Here is a 12628-nt window from a genome sequence, read left to right as displayed (position 1 = left end):
ATAAAAAATAAAAAATAAAAAGGCCTATCAATTCTATGGCGTTTGGTTTGGTTTGGTTTATTCGGCACTGAATGAGAACGTTGTTAGGCCTATCATCGGTCGCCATCGCCTCAGATACTCTTATCTTGTGTAGGATAAGTAAACCTCGGGGTCATGTGTCTCTCCAGAAGTAGAAATATTATTCTGAATTTTCCGTCTTCTTGACGGAGAATCAGACTCACTAAATTCCCGCTGAACAGAGCGCGTCTTATCACTTGGCCATTGCATAATTATGACAAAATAAAAACAGAAATCCAAGCAGATATATTACTGAAGGACAAAGCCATTTGTTGCTGTACTACTTGTGGAGACTGAGAACATCTACAATGTCTGGTGTGTAATAGGGAACATGCATGATCCGGGGTTTTAATTAAAAATATGCTAATCTGATACAAAATTGCATGCAGAATTCAGAAATGTGATCAGAATGTACAAAAAATAACTCCAAACATGATAAAAATCTACGAAAATGTCATGTCACGCAAGTACGCGATCTCATTGGCCTGACGTCATCGTACAGGTTGACTGAATTAGCACACGAAATAACACGTAGTGTGCTGTGAGAAGCAGGATACACTTCGCGTATTTCTACTTTACGTTAGTGTCTAGTATGGTTAAATTCGAGGTCTATACATTGGATAATAATCTGAGTGGTATATTTTAGACTTAAAATGAATCCTGCGCAGACAGTGAGGCAGAAAACTTATAAATGGTGTAGAGTTCCGATGTGCAATAGCACATCGCATACCATCCCAAACAAATTGTTTATAAACGTTCCAAAGACGCTAAAACTAGGGAGAAATGGATTTTGGCGAGCTGGAGAAATGCTGGTGATATATCGGAAAAGTCTACAGTTTATTTTTTTGAAGATTTTAACGTAAGATGAATTTGTTTGAATTTTCAAATCACCTTTCCAGGTCAGCTGTTCTAGTGGTAAAACTTTAAATTTTAATATATGATGCTTTATTTAAATGCTTCAATTACATCTTGGAATATGAAAGTAATAAACGGTGTATTAAATAATGCTGATTATTAAAGTATTCTCCAAACCTAACCTATGTTTTGGGTGATCCATGTCAAGATAATAAATCAAAGGGGTTATGAACCATTTTGACAGCTCTAATTCCAATATATCTTGGCATGGGACAGTTATGTATGTCTTTATTGAAGAGCTTAATTGGTAAAGAAATTTAGGCTATATCTAAATACCCTATAATGTAACAACGAATAGGCGTGTACATCATGAAAGGAAACGACGTGAATTTAACAAATATATAACTCTACACAAAACCAATGCTTGTCTGTTGGAGTCTTATAAGTTAACAATGCTCAATTATAATAATTATCATAATATTAATGAAATAAATAACATAATTGCACACAGGTAAAAATAGTGATGTAGGTGTTTAAAATATAATCCAACTTAGCCTAAGTTTTAGGTTATACAAGCCAAGTCAATAAACCGAAGGGTAAAAATACCGCGCGAGTTGGCCGTGCGGTTAAGAGCGCGCAGCTGCGAGCTCGCATCCGCGAGATAGTGGGTTTTGAACCCCACTGCCGGCAGCCCTGAAGATGGTTTTCCGTGGTTTCCCATTTTCACACCAGGCAAATGCTGAGGCTGTACCTAAGGCCACGGCCGCTTTGTTCCCATTCCTAGGCCTTTCCTGTCCCATCGTCGCCATTATGTGACGGTGTGACGTAAAGCAAACAGCAAAAAAAAAAAAAAATTAAAGTCACAGCACCCAAAGACATTCCTGTATTGAGGACCAGGACACTTTTCTTTCCTGATATGCTCAGCTTGTTAAAAGCCAAATGTAATTAATGTTACTGGCTTCACGCCCCGCTAACTACTTCTACGATTTTCGGAGACGCCGATGTGCAGGAATTTTGTCCTGCAGGAGTTCTTTTACGTGCCAGTAAATCTACCGACACGAGGCTGACGTATTTGAGCACCTTCAACTACCACCGGACTGAACCAGGATCGAACCTGCCAAGTTGGGGTCAGAAGGCCAGCACCTCAACCGTCTGAACCACTCAGCCCGACTTGTGAAAACTAGATGAAGTCATATTTACCTTTATTTTACCTTTATCATGTTTAACTTTTTCCCTCCACAAAGATATTTAATTCTCTTTCATGGGCCCCGGAAGTGGGTAGGCCAGTTGTCCCAACCATAAATATATTTTTTTTGGGAATGATAGATTATAGCCCTATAGTACTATGATCTTTCTTTCTTTCTTTCTTAATCAGTTTATCCTTCAGGGTTGGTTTTCTCTCGGACTCAGCGAGGGATTTCACCTCTACCACTTCAAGGGCAGTGTCCTGGAACGTGAGACTTTGAGTATGGTGATGAAACTGGTGAGGAGGGCCATTACCTCGCCCAGGAGGCCTCACCTGTTATGCTCAACAGGGGCCTTGTTGGAGGATGGGAGGATCGGAAGGGATAGACAAGGAAGAGGGAAGGAAACGGCCGTGGCCTTAGGTGCCTGGAGGAGAAGTAGGAAAATACGAAAAACCACTTCGAGGATGGCTGAGGTGGGATTCGAAACCCTTCTACTCAGTTGACCTCCCGAGGCTGAGTAGACCCCGTTCCAGCCCTCGTACTATTTGTTTTCAACTTTCATGGCAGAGCCGGGAATCGAAACCGGGCCTCCGGGAGTGGCACACATTAACCACTACACCACAGAAGCGGACTAGTACTATAATGCTACCTATATGTTTATGTTAGTGCTGAAATCCGATTTCTTACTTTACTAATGCTGAAAGCCCGAAAATGTAATGTTATTCTTTAATAGGGGAATCGGTCTAGAAGGAAATGTTGAAAGTGATGTGATATCTATCCAGGTTCAGTTGTTATCCTAATACTATGGGTTACAGTACATTGCACGTATATAAAAGATGCCACTTACAAACTTGTTTTTTATCCGCGAAATTCTGCGGCCACAAAAGTCACTATTTTTCAAGAATGATGACATCTACACATGATAGATTGTCTGATTGTGCTGTTTTGAACCTTCCTTCTGTCATTTTGAAGTTATTCGCGATCATGAATAATAAACAATCGGCTTTTAGCAACGGCTGATGCACAACGGCTGGTAGAGCTCCATGCGGTACTGGATCGTGACGTCACAGCGCGCCGCTTACGTCAGAGGCCGTTTCACTCGCCTTGCGGAAAGGCACTATTAAATATTTTTTTAATGGTAGAAAACAAGGCAACATACCACAATGTAAAACGTTTACATACTATTTCATTGGTGTACTTTTCAAAAAAAATATTTTTGAAAATGATGCATGTTCCCAATTTGCTATCATTAAAAGACACAAGACTTTCTAATTTGTCCGAGCTTGTTTAAAACATGAATTGTATTCAGAATTTACAACCACATTTCTGACTACTAATTCTGCCCTTGTATTATGAACTCTACCCTGTTGTTTCTGGATATAGAGTAAAAGACGATCATACGGTACCTAGGCCCGAATTGAAACAGGAAATAATGATAAACGTACATCCTGAGATAAGCCGAACTGCCTTTCTCAAATATGGACAAGCAGATATTAATGAATTTAAACGTACTAACAATTGACGATCATTTCAAGCAATTTAGAAGAAAAGACAAATTCGTTACCTGTAAGCTGAATGCGACCAACGTTAGAGCTGACTACGGCTTCTTGTGTGAGCTGATGATGGGTGCGACAGCGGTAAGTGCGCAGGGCATCTCCACGAGTGATATTGAGGATCATGAGTTCTCCAGACGGCAGCATGTGGTATTTACCATCTGGAAAAGAACAGAGTAATAAATTTTCACACACTAGACAAGGTTTAAGCATCAAGAAAAGAGCAGAACGAAAACAAAAGGGAAGAACACGATCACAATTTTTTTTATTATTTCTATGCGTTTCACACTTAGTCCCGTTAATTAATATGAAGTCGGGGATTAGGAAAGATGAATTGATATGACATGTTTCTACAGCCGGATGTCCTTCCTGACGTCAACCTCAGTTGAGGAGCTAATGAAGAAAAAGTGAATAATGGTGAATGAAATGGGATAAGACGGTGGATGGAATCGGCTGTGGCCTAAGAGTAGGAACTCTCCCGGGATTTGCCCGGAAGTGAAAATGAGAAACCACAAAAGAACATTCTAAGGACAGCCGACGGTTGGGTTCCAACCCGTCACTCGTCTCATGAACTTAGAGCTTAACTCCGTAACCGTAGTGTGTTAACACCACACGGTGATGATAATAATAATAATAATAATAATAATAATAATCATCATCATTTTACCGGAGGTACACCCACCCTGTGCTTTTAAAACTACCGCCTTGTAGAAGGCCATCTAGTTCAGGAAATCTGAAACTCATTTAGGAAATAGTTTGAACTTTTCTCGACAGATGTCGCTACTATCAATTTATGTTGCGCCCTCTGGGGTGAAGATGAACTATTAATTTAAGTAATTTTGTATGTCAAGGTTTCCTAAACTGAATTGTTTATTGATTGTTTTGGTATTTTAAAGTTATTAACACTTCTATCTCTTCCCGTGAAATTAATTTATTTTAGCCAATTAGAAATTTTTTACATGTATCTAAGTAACCAATCACGGTTTTTGGTATTCATTTGATTGTCCAATGAAATTTGTGGGTGTGTCGGTGTTTCTTCCCCAGAGAAATCTGGAACCTTCCTCTCCGCTATAAAAGCTGGCATATTTCGGACCATGTTGTCTTTGTGATCGCTCCAGTCTAGAGTGTGTTCGTAGCGGAGGTAGGGGGAAAGAGACCCCTCGTCCATCTTCGGGAGGTCCAGCAGCTCAAGGTAATGGCAGATTCTGCTTAACAACCTAATAGTCTTTGAAAGCTAGCTCGAGGGGAAGGTTTCAATTTTTTTCGCGATGTAACTTTTATTTTGTTAATTTAAATTCTCACTCAAGTCTAAATAACTTACTTGAAACAGGGAATAAAGAGTGATACCCCTTGTATTCCCCTTAAACTTGGTGTCGAGGTGACTACGATTTTATAACCTTTAAAATCTATCTAGTAATTTCTGTAACTTAAATATTTCTCTCAATGTAGCCACATTCGTGGTATAGGCTTAGCCTCTGTAACGTCGGGCCATAAGCCCATATAGGGTTTTATTTATTTCATGTAAATTTCAAGGAGTGCCAGTGTTCGCCTCCTTACCATTTTGGTTTTCGGCCAGTAATATTAACCTTTTGTTTTTACCAAAGGCCATGGTTTAAACTCTATTTCATTTATTTCATGTTAAGGATATCAGACTGTTGAGCAGTTAAGAGAGCGAATACTGCTTAATTTTGTTAAATGTAGGTTGTGCCTTTGATAGGCCTGGAAAGTGTAAATTTGTAGAGCAAATATGCTCTTCCTGTTGCTGTAAAAAATGGGAGATCCGTCTCCTCGACTGTTGGTTGAAAGGAACAATAGTGCTCATGTTAAATTTGTAATTAGGGAGCTTCAAGCTCAGGCGGTTAATTGGTTATTAGTTGATTATTCTGATTTTTCCAACATTGTTACCCAAGCTAATGAGCTAGTTCTGTACCTGAATTGTTATTTTCTTAGCAAAGTGTAAAGTTAAAAATTTGAAAAGGAGAAAGGAAGAAGAGAAATAAATATTCCTCCAATTTTGAAGTTTTAAATTAATCTTCTGACTTTCCTATATCCACCCATTCATGCCCGCGCCTTCTTTCACCTCTGTAAACCACGGTATCCCCGGAACAACAACAACAATAATAATAATAATAGTAATAATAATAATAATAATAATAATTTACTCGTAATCATTCTCACTAACGTCATGTCTATTACTTCAGTCAGTTTACCATTTTCACACCAGGCAAATGCCGGAGCTGTACCTTAATTAAGGCCACAGCCGCTTCCTTCCACTTCCTAGGCCTTTCCTATCCCATCGTCACCATAAGACCTATCTGTGTCGGTGCGACGTAAAGCAAATTGCAAAGAAAAAGAAAAAGAATCCCAACCAGTCATTTCATTCCGTTCGAAAAACGATTAATGTAGACTATGAATACATTAAGAAGGATTAAGGATTGCTTGATACCTGTAATTACGTTAGACAAAAATCTTGTTTCACCATCGAATTTCACGATAGCCTGCTTGTCGTCATAAAATCATTTGACGGATTGCTAATGCTCCATCGTGCAGTCCCTCGAAGAACAACTTCGCTCACATGGTATTCAGTCGCACGCCTTCTCTAGGTCTAAAAATTATATCGTGCAGTCCACCAACGATCACTCTTTTCATAAATACCTATAAAGAAACAAATTAATGTTCAGTTACTGCTTTGTATAATCGGAAGGTTCCTTATCCAAGTTCTATGCAAATATAACTGCTCTACGAGGCCATCTTATCCGTTCCTTATCTCTATGTTTCTGGTCAAATTTATCCCGCTAGTGCTGCTTTATGACATTGTAATTAATGTTCCCTTATCTCTACTCCCTCATGCGTCATTCTGTACCATTACCATTCTCTTCGTGATGAATTCGAGGCTCAATTATTTTTTTTACGAATTTTACGTTAAATTACTTTTCTGAAATATTCCTTTCACATTTCCGAAGCTTTTTCGAGATTTACAATGAATTCACCTGATTTACCAAGAAAAAATTCCATTTTCCCTTCTCTTACAGTACTTTTATTACACTCCAGTTATGACTCTATGCCATTGACTTAGCTTATTTTCAAAGACTTCCGTTGATGTTTCGTTTGGGTTCCAAAATTATCTATTTAATGCATCCCTCCTCTATATAATATTCTCTTTCTGCCATATTTCAAAATTTATGGATTTTGAAAAAAATAATTTATAAATTAGAATATAATGTAGGCCTAATAAGTGAAAAAATTCACAATTGAGGTTTATGGCCTCTTAGACTTCATTTTGGCAGTAATTAGAAAATGAAAGCAAATTTTACATAGTATTCATGTGTTCTCCAGGTGAGGCTGAAAGGGGTGGGGGGTACTCTTTGAATTTAAATTCCACTTAGGGGCTACTTAGGTTATTAATTTCTTTAATGATCTCCTAAACTATGTGAAATACTCTAGATATATACTATACGTGAAAGATTTTAAGATGTACGAAGAAATTTCTACTATCCGGGATTTTCACCTCTTGCAAACAATTTCCGTAATATAATGAAATAATGTCGTGACACGCCAACGGCCGTAGCCGTGTTGAAACACCGGATCTCGTGAGATCTCCGAAGTTAAGCAACATTGGGCGTGGTCAGGAGTTGGATGGGTTGCCACGTGCTGTTGGTGGGGGGGGGGGGGGCAAGGGAATGGAGGAGCGGAAAGGAACTGGCCACCCTACCGCACGTAAACTCCGGCTCAGGAACACCTCTGCGGAGGTTCGGACCTGCCTTCGGGCAGAATAACCCTTACCTTACCAGTGTCGTGACAATAGTTCGAAGTTCATTATTCAGATGTGTATCGTTTACAAGGAAGGAGGGCGCATTATTTTCATCGTTTGAGTTAAGGCGAATGTAACTCTAGAGCTCGGAATAGATGAACGAACTTTGAGTTCTACACAACTTCCGGCTCTCTTTCCATCATCACGCACTCAACATAGAAGATGTAAAACCAGAGAAAAGAGGGCAACTTTTTCACGTTCACGCTGTAAGAGCTTTCCTTATGCAGACACTCATATCCGTGAAGATATCTTCTTCACTTCCAGGACTTCTAGTGTGTAACACACTGTGCATATAGCACCCTAGTAGCAGCACTACTGCACTGTTCAGTTCAGATGGCCTCAAACTGAAGGTCGGACGAATTAGCCAGTCAAATGCAATGTAGATGCCTGAATTATTTATCACGCTTTGTAATACCTACCTAAATTTTCCCGACAGCTTTTGGGTGATTTCACACTGAGCAAGTCTGTGATGTATGGTATCACTACAGTTCCTACATAACGTGTACAAATCGCTTTCTTTCATATGGATGCGGTGTACCTTATTATTTGTGGGTATTTTATCATGTATTACCCTGTGTCCCGAGGTGTGTCGGGAACTGCACGATACGATGCATTCCTCCAAACACGGTACCAGTTGACAATCAGCACCGTCTTCATGATATTAGGAGCTCGATATTGTTGTCGGAGCATATGGTTGTACAAGTTCTTCGTTGTTATTTCTGTAGATGTGAGGAGGTCCCGGGGAAGATAACTCAGTTCATATCTGAAGTATCGTGCATGCGGCGCGTGGTGATTGATATCATACACTGCCGGTGGATTACTACTTTCGCTGGGGTTGCACCATTGCTTTAGGAATTTTTTGATGTGGGGTGTCCAAGTGATTGCATCAATTGAAAGTTTCGTTTAAGGAAGAGCGGTTGGGTTTTTGTATGCGCGTCAACAAGAGCGAGTCCTCCTTCAGATCTAGCTAGTGAAAGTGTAGCTAGATCTACTGATCCGGGATATTCCACCCTGCTATATGTACCATCCTAGTGCTGAAGCTATCCGAATGCCTATCATTCGTGGCATAGGCAAGATTTGGCTTCTATAGCAGATTTTGCTGAGCGCATATGTGTTTACATACTGTATTCTGTGCTGCACGAGTTGTCATTTATATTTAGCTTGTTGTAGAACGTCTTTAACAGTGGTAAGGGCATGGGACCTGTTATTCTGCACGCTATTGAGAAATGAATGAAAACCTACAACCTGTTTTCCAGTCATTGACCGGGTCAGGGATGTAATGAATGAAGCAGATACAGGCTGTTAGTACGATGGGGTCGCCACTCCCAAAGTGATTTATTAATGAATGATAGATGCTATGACATGAGAATGGAGAGTGTTGCTGGAATGAAAGATGACAGGGAAAACCGGAGTACCCGGAGAAAAACCTGTCCCACCTCCGCTTTGTCCAGCACAAATCTCACATGGAGTAACCGGGATTTGAACCACGGTATCCAGCGGTGAGAGGCCGACGCGCTGCCGTCTGAGCCACGGAGGCTCCCCTATTGAGAAATGTCACTCCTAATATCTTAATTTCCTCACTGCGGCACTCAGTGGGATAGAGTTCTAGTTCTATGCTCGACCGCATATACCACCAGGAATAAACTTAGTATTAACTTTTCGTGTAGGTTGGGTGAACCTCAGGGTCATGTGACCCGCTGGAATTGGCAATACAGTTTTTAAATTTTCTGACTGCATGTCCGTGTGTCGAATTTTATATTATTATTATAATATTATGATGAAATGAAATGGCGTATGACTTTCAGTGCCGGGAGTGTCCGAAGATAAGTTCGGCTAGCCAGATGCAAGTCATTTGATTTGACTCCCGTAGGCGACCTGTGCGACGTGATGAGGATGAAATGATGATGAAGACGACACATACACCCAGCCCCCGTGCCAGCGAAATTAACGAATGGTGGTTAAAATTCCCGACCCTGCCGGGAATCGAACCCGAGACCACTGTGACCAAAGGCCAGCACGCTAACCATTTAGCCATGGAGCCGGACATAATATTGTGATGACTATTATTATTACATCTACGTTAGTAGTATCTAGATAATGAAAAGATATGCGGCCATTATGTAGGTACACTGTAATGTACCTGCGGAAAAATCGCCGTAATGGGTATTAGATAAATAAATAAATAAATAAATAAATAAATAAATAAATAAATAAATAAATAAATAGACTTCTTCTTCTACCGCTTTAACCCACATCCTGTGGGGTTGCGGGTGCGAACTGTGTCGCACATGTGGATTTGGCCCTGTCTTATGGCCCGATGCCCTTCCTGACGCCAACCCTATATGGAGGAATGTATACACTGTTGCGTGTTTCTGTGGTGGTTGGAAGTGTAGTCTGTTTTTTGAATATGAAGAGGAAAGTATTGGGACAAACACAAACAACTAGGCCCCGTGCCAGAAGGATCAATCAGACTTGATTAAAATCCCCTGCCCAGCCAGGAATCGAACCCGGGACCCTCTGACCATTAAGCCAAGGAGTCGGATAAATACATGAATAAATAAATATTTGTACCACGAAATGCACGGAGTTGACTATTATGCTATATACCCCTCCCATAAAGTCAACAAAAGAACTTCCAAAGAATCAACAGAGCAAGAACGGCAACAAGTGAACACCGTCCGAACTGACGGCTGAGAATGATTTGCCATAACCTGACGCAGGGCTGGCGAGAGATAAATCAATTACGAATTCGTTTTAATGGGTTAATTGCAGATGTGAGTAGAACGGCAGGGCTGGGTGCGGCGCAGGCGCATGTTGTCATCAAGGGACGTAATGAGAGTAGCGGAGAGCAAGAGCTAGGCCTTGTTAATCATCTGCCACCGTTGTCTCCCTGTCTGGATGAACCACACCTGCTATACGGAATGCAAACACTGAGAATTTTCCCAGTATAAATGGACTGCCATCCTTCGCATCAAAATATTACCGTACCTTTCCTTTTGTACAGTTTCTGGCCAGGTGTCCGTACTCTACGGAACAGCACCCGTAGAATTCGTAGACCCGAAAGCTAAAGTGAATTGTAGTAAATGGAGTTTAAAACAAATTTAATTACATTTTGCAACTGCTACTCAAATATTTAAAATACGTATAAAAAGGAATGTGTTTGACGGAATAATGTGAAAAATAAATACATGGTAAATAATAATAATAATGATAATAATAAGTGCATCGTAGCAGGGTTACTTTGTCACTGGATTCTCAACAAGGGGTTCAAAATTCATATTCTAGTCAATACATGCGGGATTTTTGAAAAAAACAAAGATTTCATGTTGTTATGATTCGAATTCCACATCACACTGGAGATTCCGTTGCTATGACCACGATGTCATTTTTTCTCACAACAGAAGTGAACAGAATTAAATGTACGCCTGACATTTTACGGTGTTGAGTGCTTATAAGAGTCTATCCGAGACATTTCAGAGGCTGACTTTCAATACCTACTACCTCCATTTTAACATTTTATTCAGGAGAAGCTAAAATCTCCCTGTATCCTCCTGATGTTATTCTCTATAGAGTGATAAATAAGTTACAAGATTGTGAGCAACTGCAGCGTGACCTCGAAAATGTTGTGAGATGGACAGCAGGCAATGGTATGATGATAAACGGGGTTAAAAGCCAGGTTGTGAGTTTCACAAATAGGAAAAGTCCTCTCAGTTTTAATTACTGCGTTGATGGGGTGAAAGTTCCTTTTGGGGATCATTGTAAGTATCTAGGTGTTAATATAAGGAAAGATCTTCATTGGGGTAATCACATAAATGGGATTGTAAATAAAGGGTACAGATCTCTGCACATGGTTATGAGGGTGTTTAGGGGTTGTAGTAAGGATGTAAAGGAGAGGGCATATAAGTCTCTGGTAAGACCCCAACTAGAGTATGGTTCCAGTGTATGGGACCCTCACCAGGATTACCTGATTCAAGAACTGGAAAAAATCCAAAGAAAAGCAGCTCGATTTGTTCTGTGCGATTTCCGACAAAAGAGTAGCGTTACAAAAATGTTGCAATGTTTGGGTTGGGAAGAATTGAGAGAAAGAAGAAGAGCTGCTCGACTAAGTGGTATGTTCCGAGCTGTCAGCGGAGAGTTGGCGTGGAATGACATTAGTAGACGAATAAGTTTGAATGGCGTTTATAAAAGTAGGAAATATCACAATATGAAGATAAAGTTGGAATTCAAGAGGACAAACTGGGGCAAATATTCATTTATAGGAAGGGGAGTTAGGGATTGGAATAACTTACCAAGGTAGGCGTTCAATAAATTTCCAATTTCTTTGAAATCATTTAAGAAAAGGCTAGGAAAGCAACAGATAGGGAATCTGCCACCTGGGCGACTGCCCTAAATGCAGATCAGTATTGATTGATTGATGAGGCCCAGAACATTTACCTTTTGGTCAAATATCATAAAAGTGTATACTTCTTTAACGGTGAAATGAAATGTCGTATGGCTTTTAGTGCCGGGATATCCCAGGAAGGGTTCGGCTCGCCAGGTGCAGGTCTTTCTATTTGACACCCGTAGGCGACCTGCGCGTCGTGATGAGGATGAAATTATGATGAAGACGACACATACACCCAGCCCCCGTGCCACTGGAATTAACCAATTAAGGTTAAAATCCCCGACCCGGCCGGGAATCGAATCCGGGACCCTCTGAACCGAAGGACAGTACGCTGACCGTTCAGCCAACGAGTCAGACTTCTTTAACGGTGTCTCGGTGGGAGACACTGAATTGAGAAGCATATCACACCAAGGTAAATGAATTCCCAAAAAATGGGAACACCATCAAAAGGTCATTTTTTTTAAAATGTTCCTTTTACGGGATATTCCGTTTTTAAACAGTGTCCTTTTAAAAGGACACCAGGCCTCAGGAGGGTATATGCAAAATTATGTCAATGAATATAATACGTTTCTTCACATATTATAAATGATACATCGTGAACATCCTAAACGCTTGGGTCTCATTGTTTTAATTGCACATTAAATAATGAGAATGATACATGTAAGTGAAATATGATGCATAGCAGTATTGGGAAATAAAAGCAGGAGTTGATACATTTTGGCGGGAATTCTTAGGTTACAGTAAGTTTCGGCAGTTATGACAGCTACTGGCCTTCGTGCTA

General features: G+C 40.3%; 1 protein-coding gene across 1 annotated transcript in view; it reads right to left on the bottom strand.

The window, feature by feature from the left end:
* LOC136863709 (cell adhesion molecule Dscam2) overlaps window positions 1-12628 on the bottom strand; it is a 1676531-nt gene that overhangs the window by 778032 nt on the left and 885871 nt on the right. The window contains exon 4 of the mRNA XM_068226050.1: window positions 3664-3813. Coding sequence (XP_068082151.1) covers window positions 3664-3813 — 150 coding nt within the window. The remainder of the gene's footprint in view (window positions 1-3663; window positions 3814-12628) is intronic.

The sequence above is a fragment of the Anabrus simplex genome, chromosome 2 (genome assembly GCF_040414725.1).
Source record: "Anabrus simplex isolate iqAnaSimp1 chromosome 2, ASM4041472v1, whole genome shotgun sequence".
Taxonomy (NCBI): domain Eukaryota; kingdom Metazoa; phylum Arthropoda; class Insecta; order Orthoptera; family Tettigoniidae; genus Anabrus; species Anabrus simplex.
Note: the sequence above shows the minus strand (reverse complement) of the source record. Positions and strands in the feature narration are given on the sequence as shown.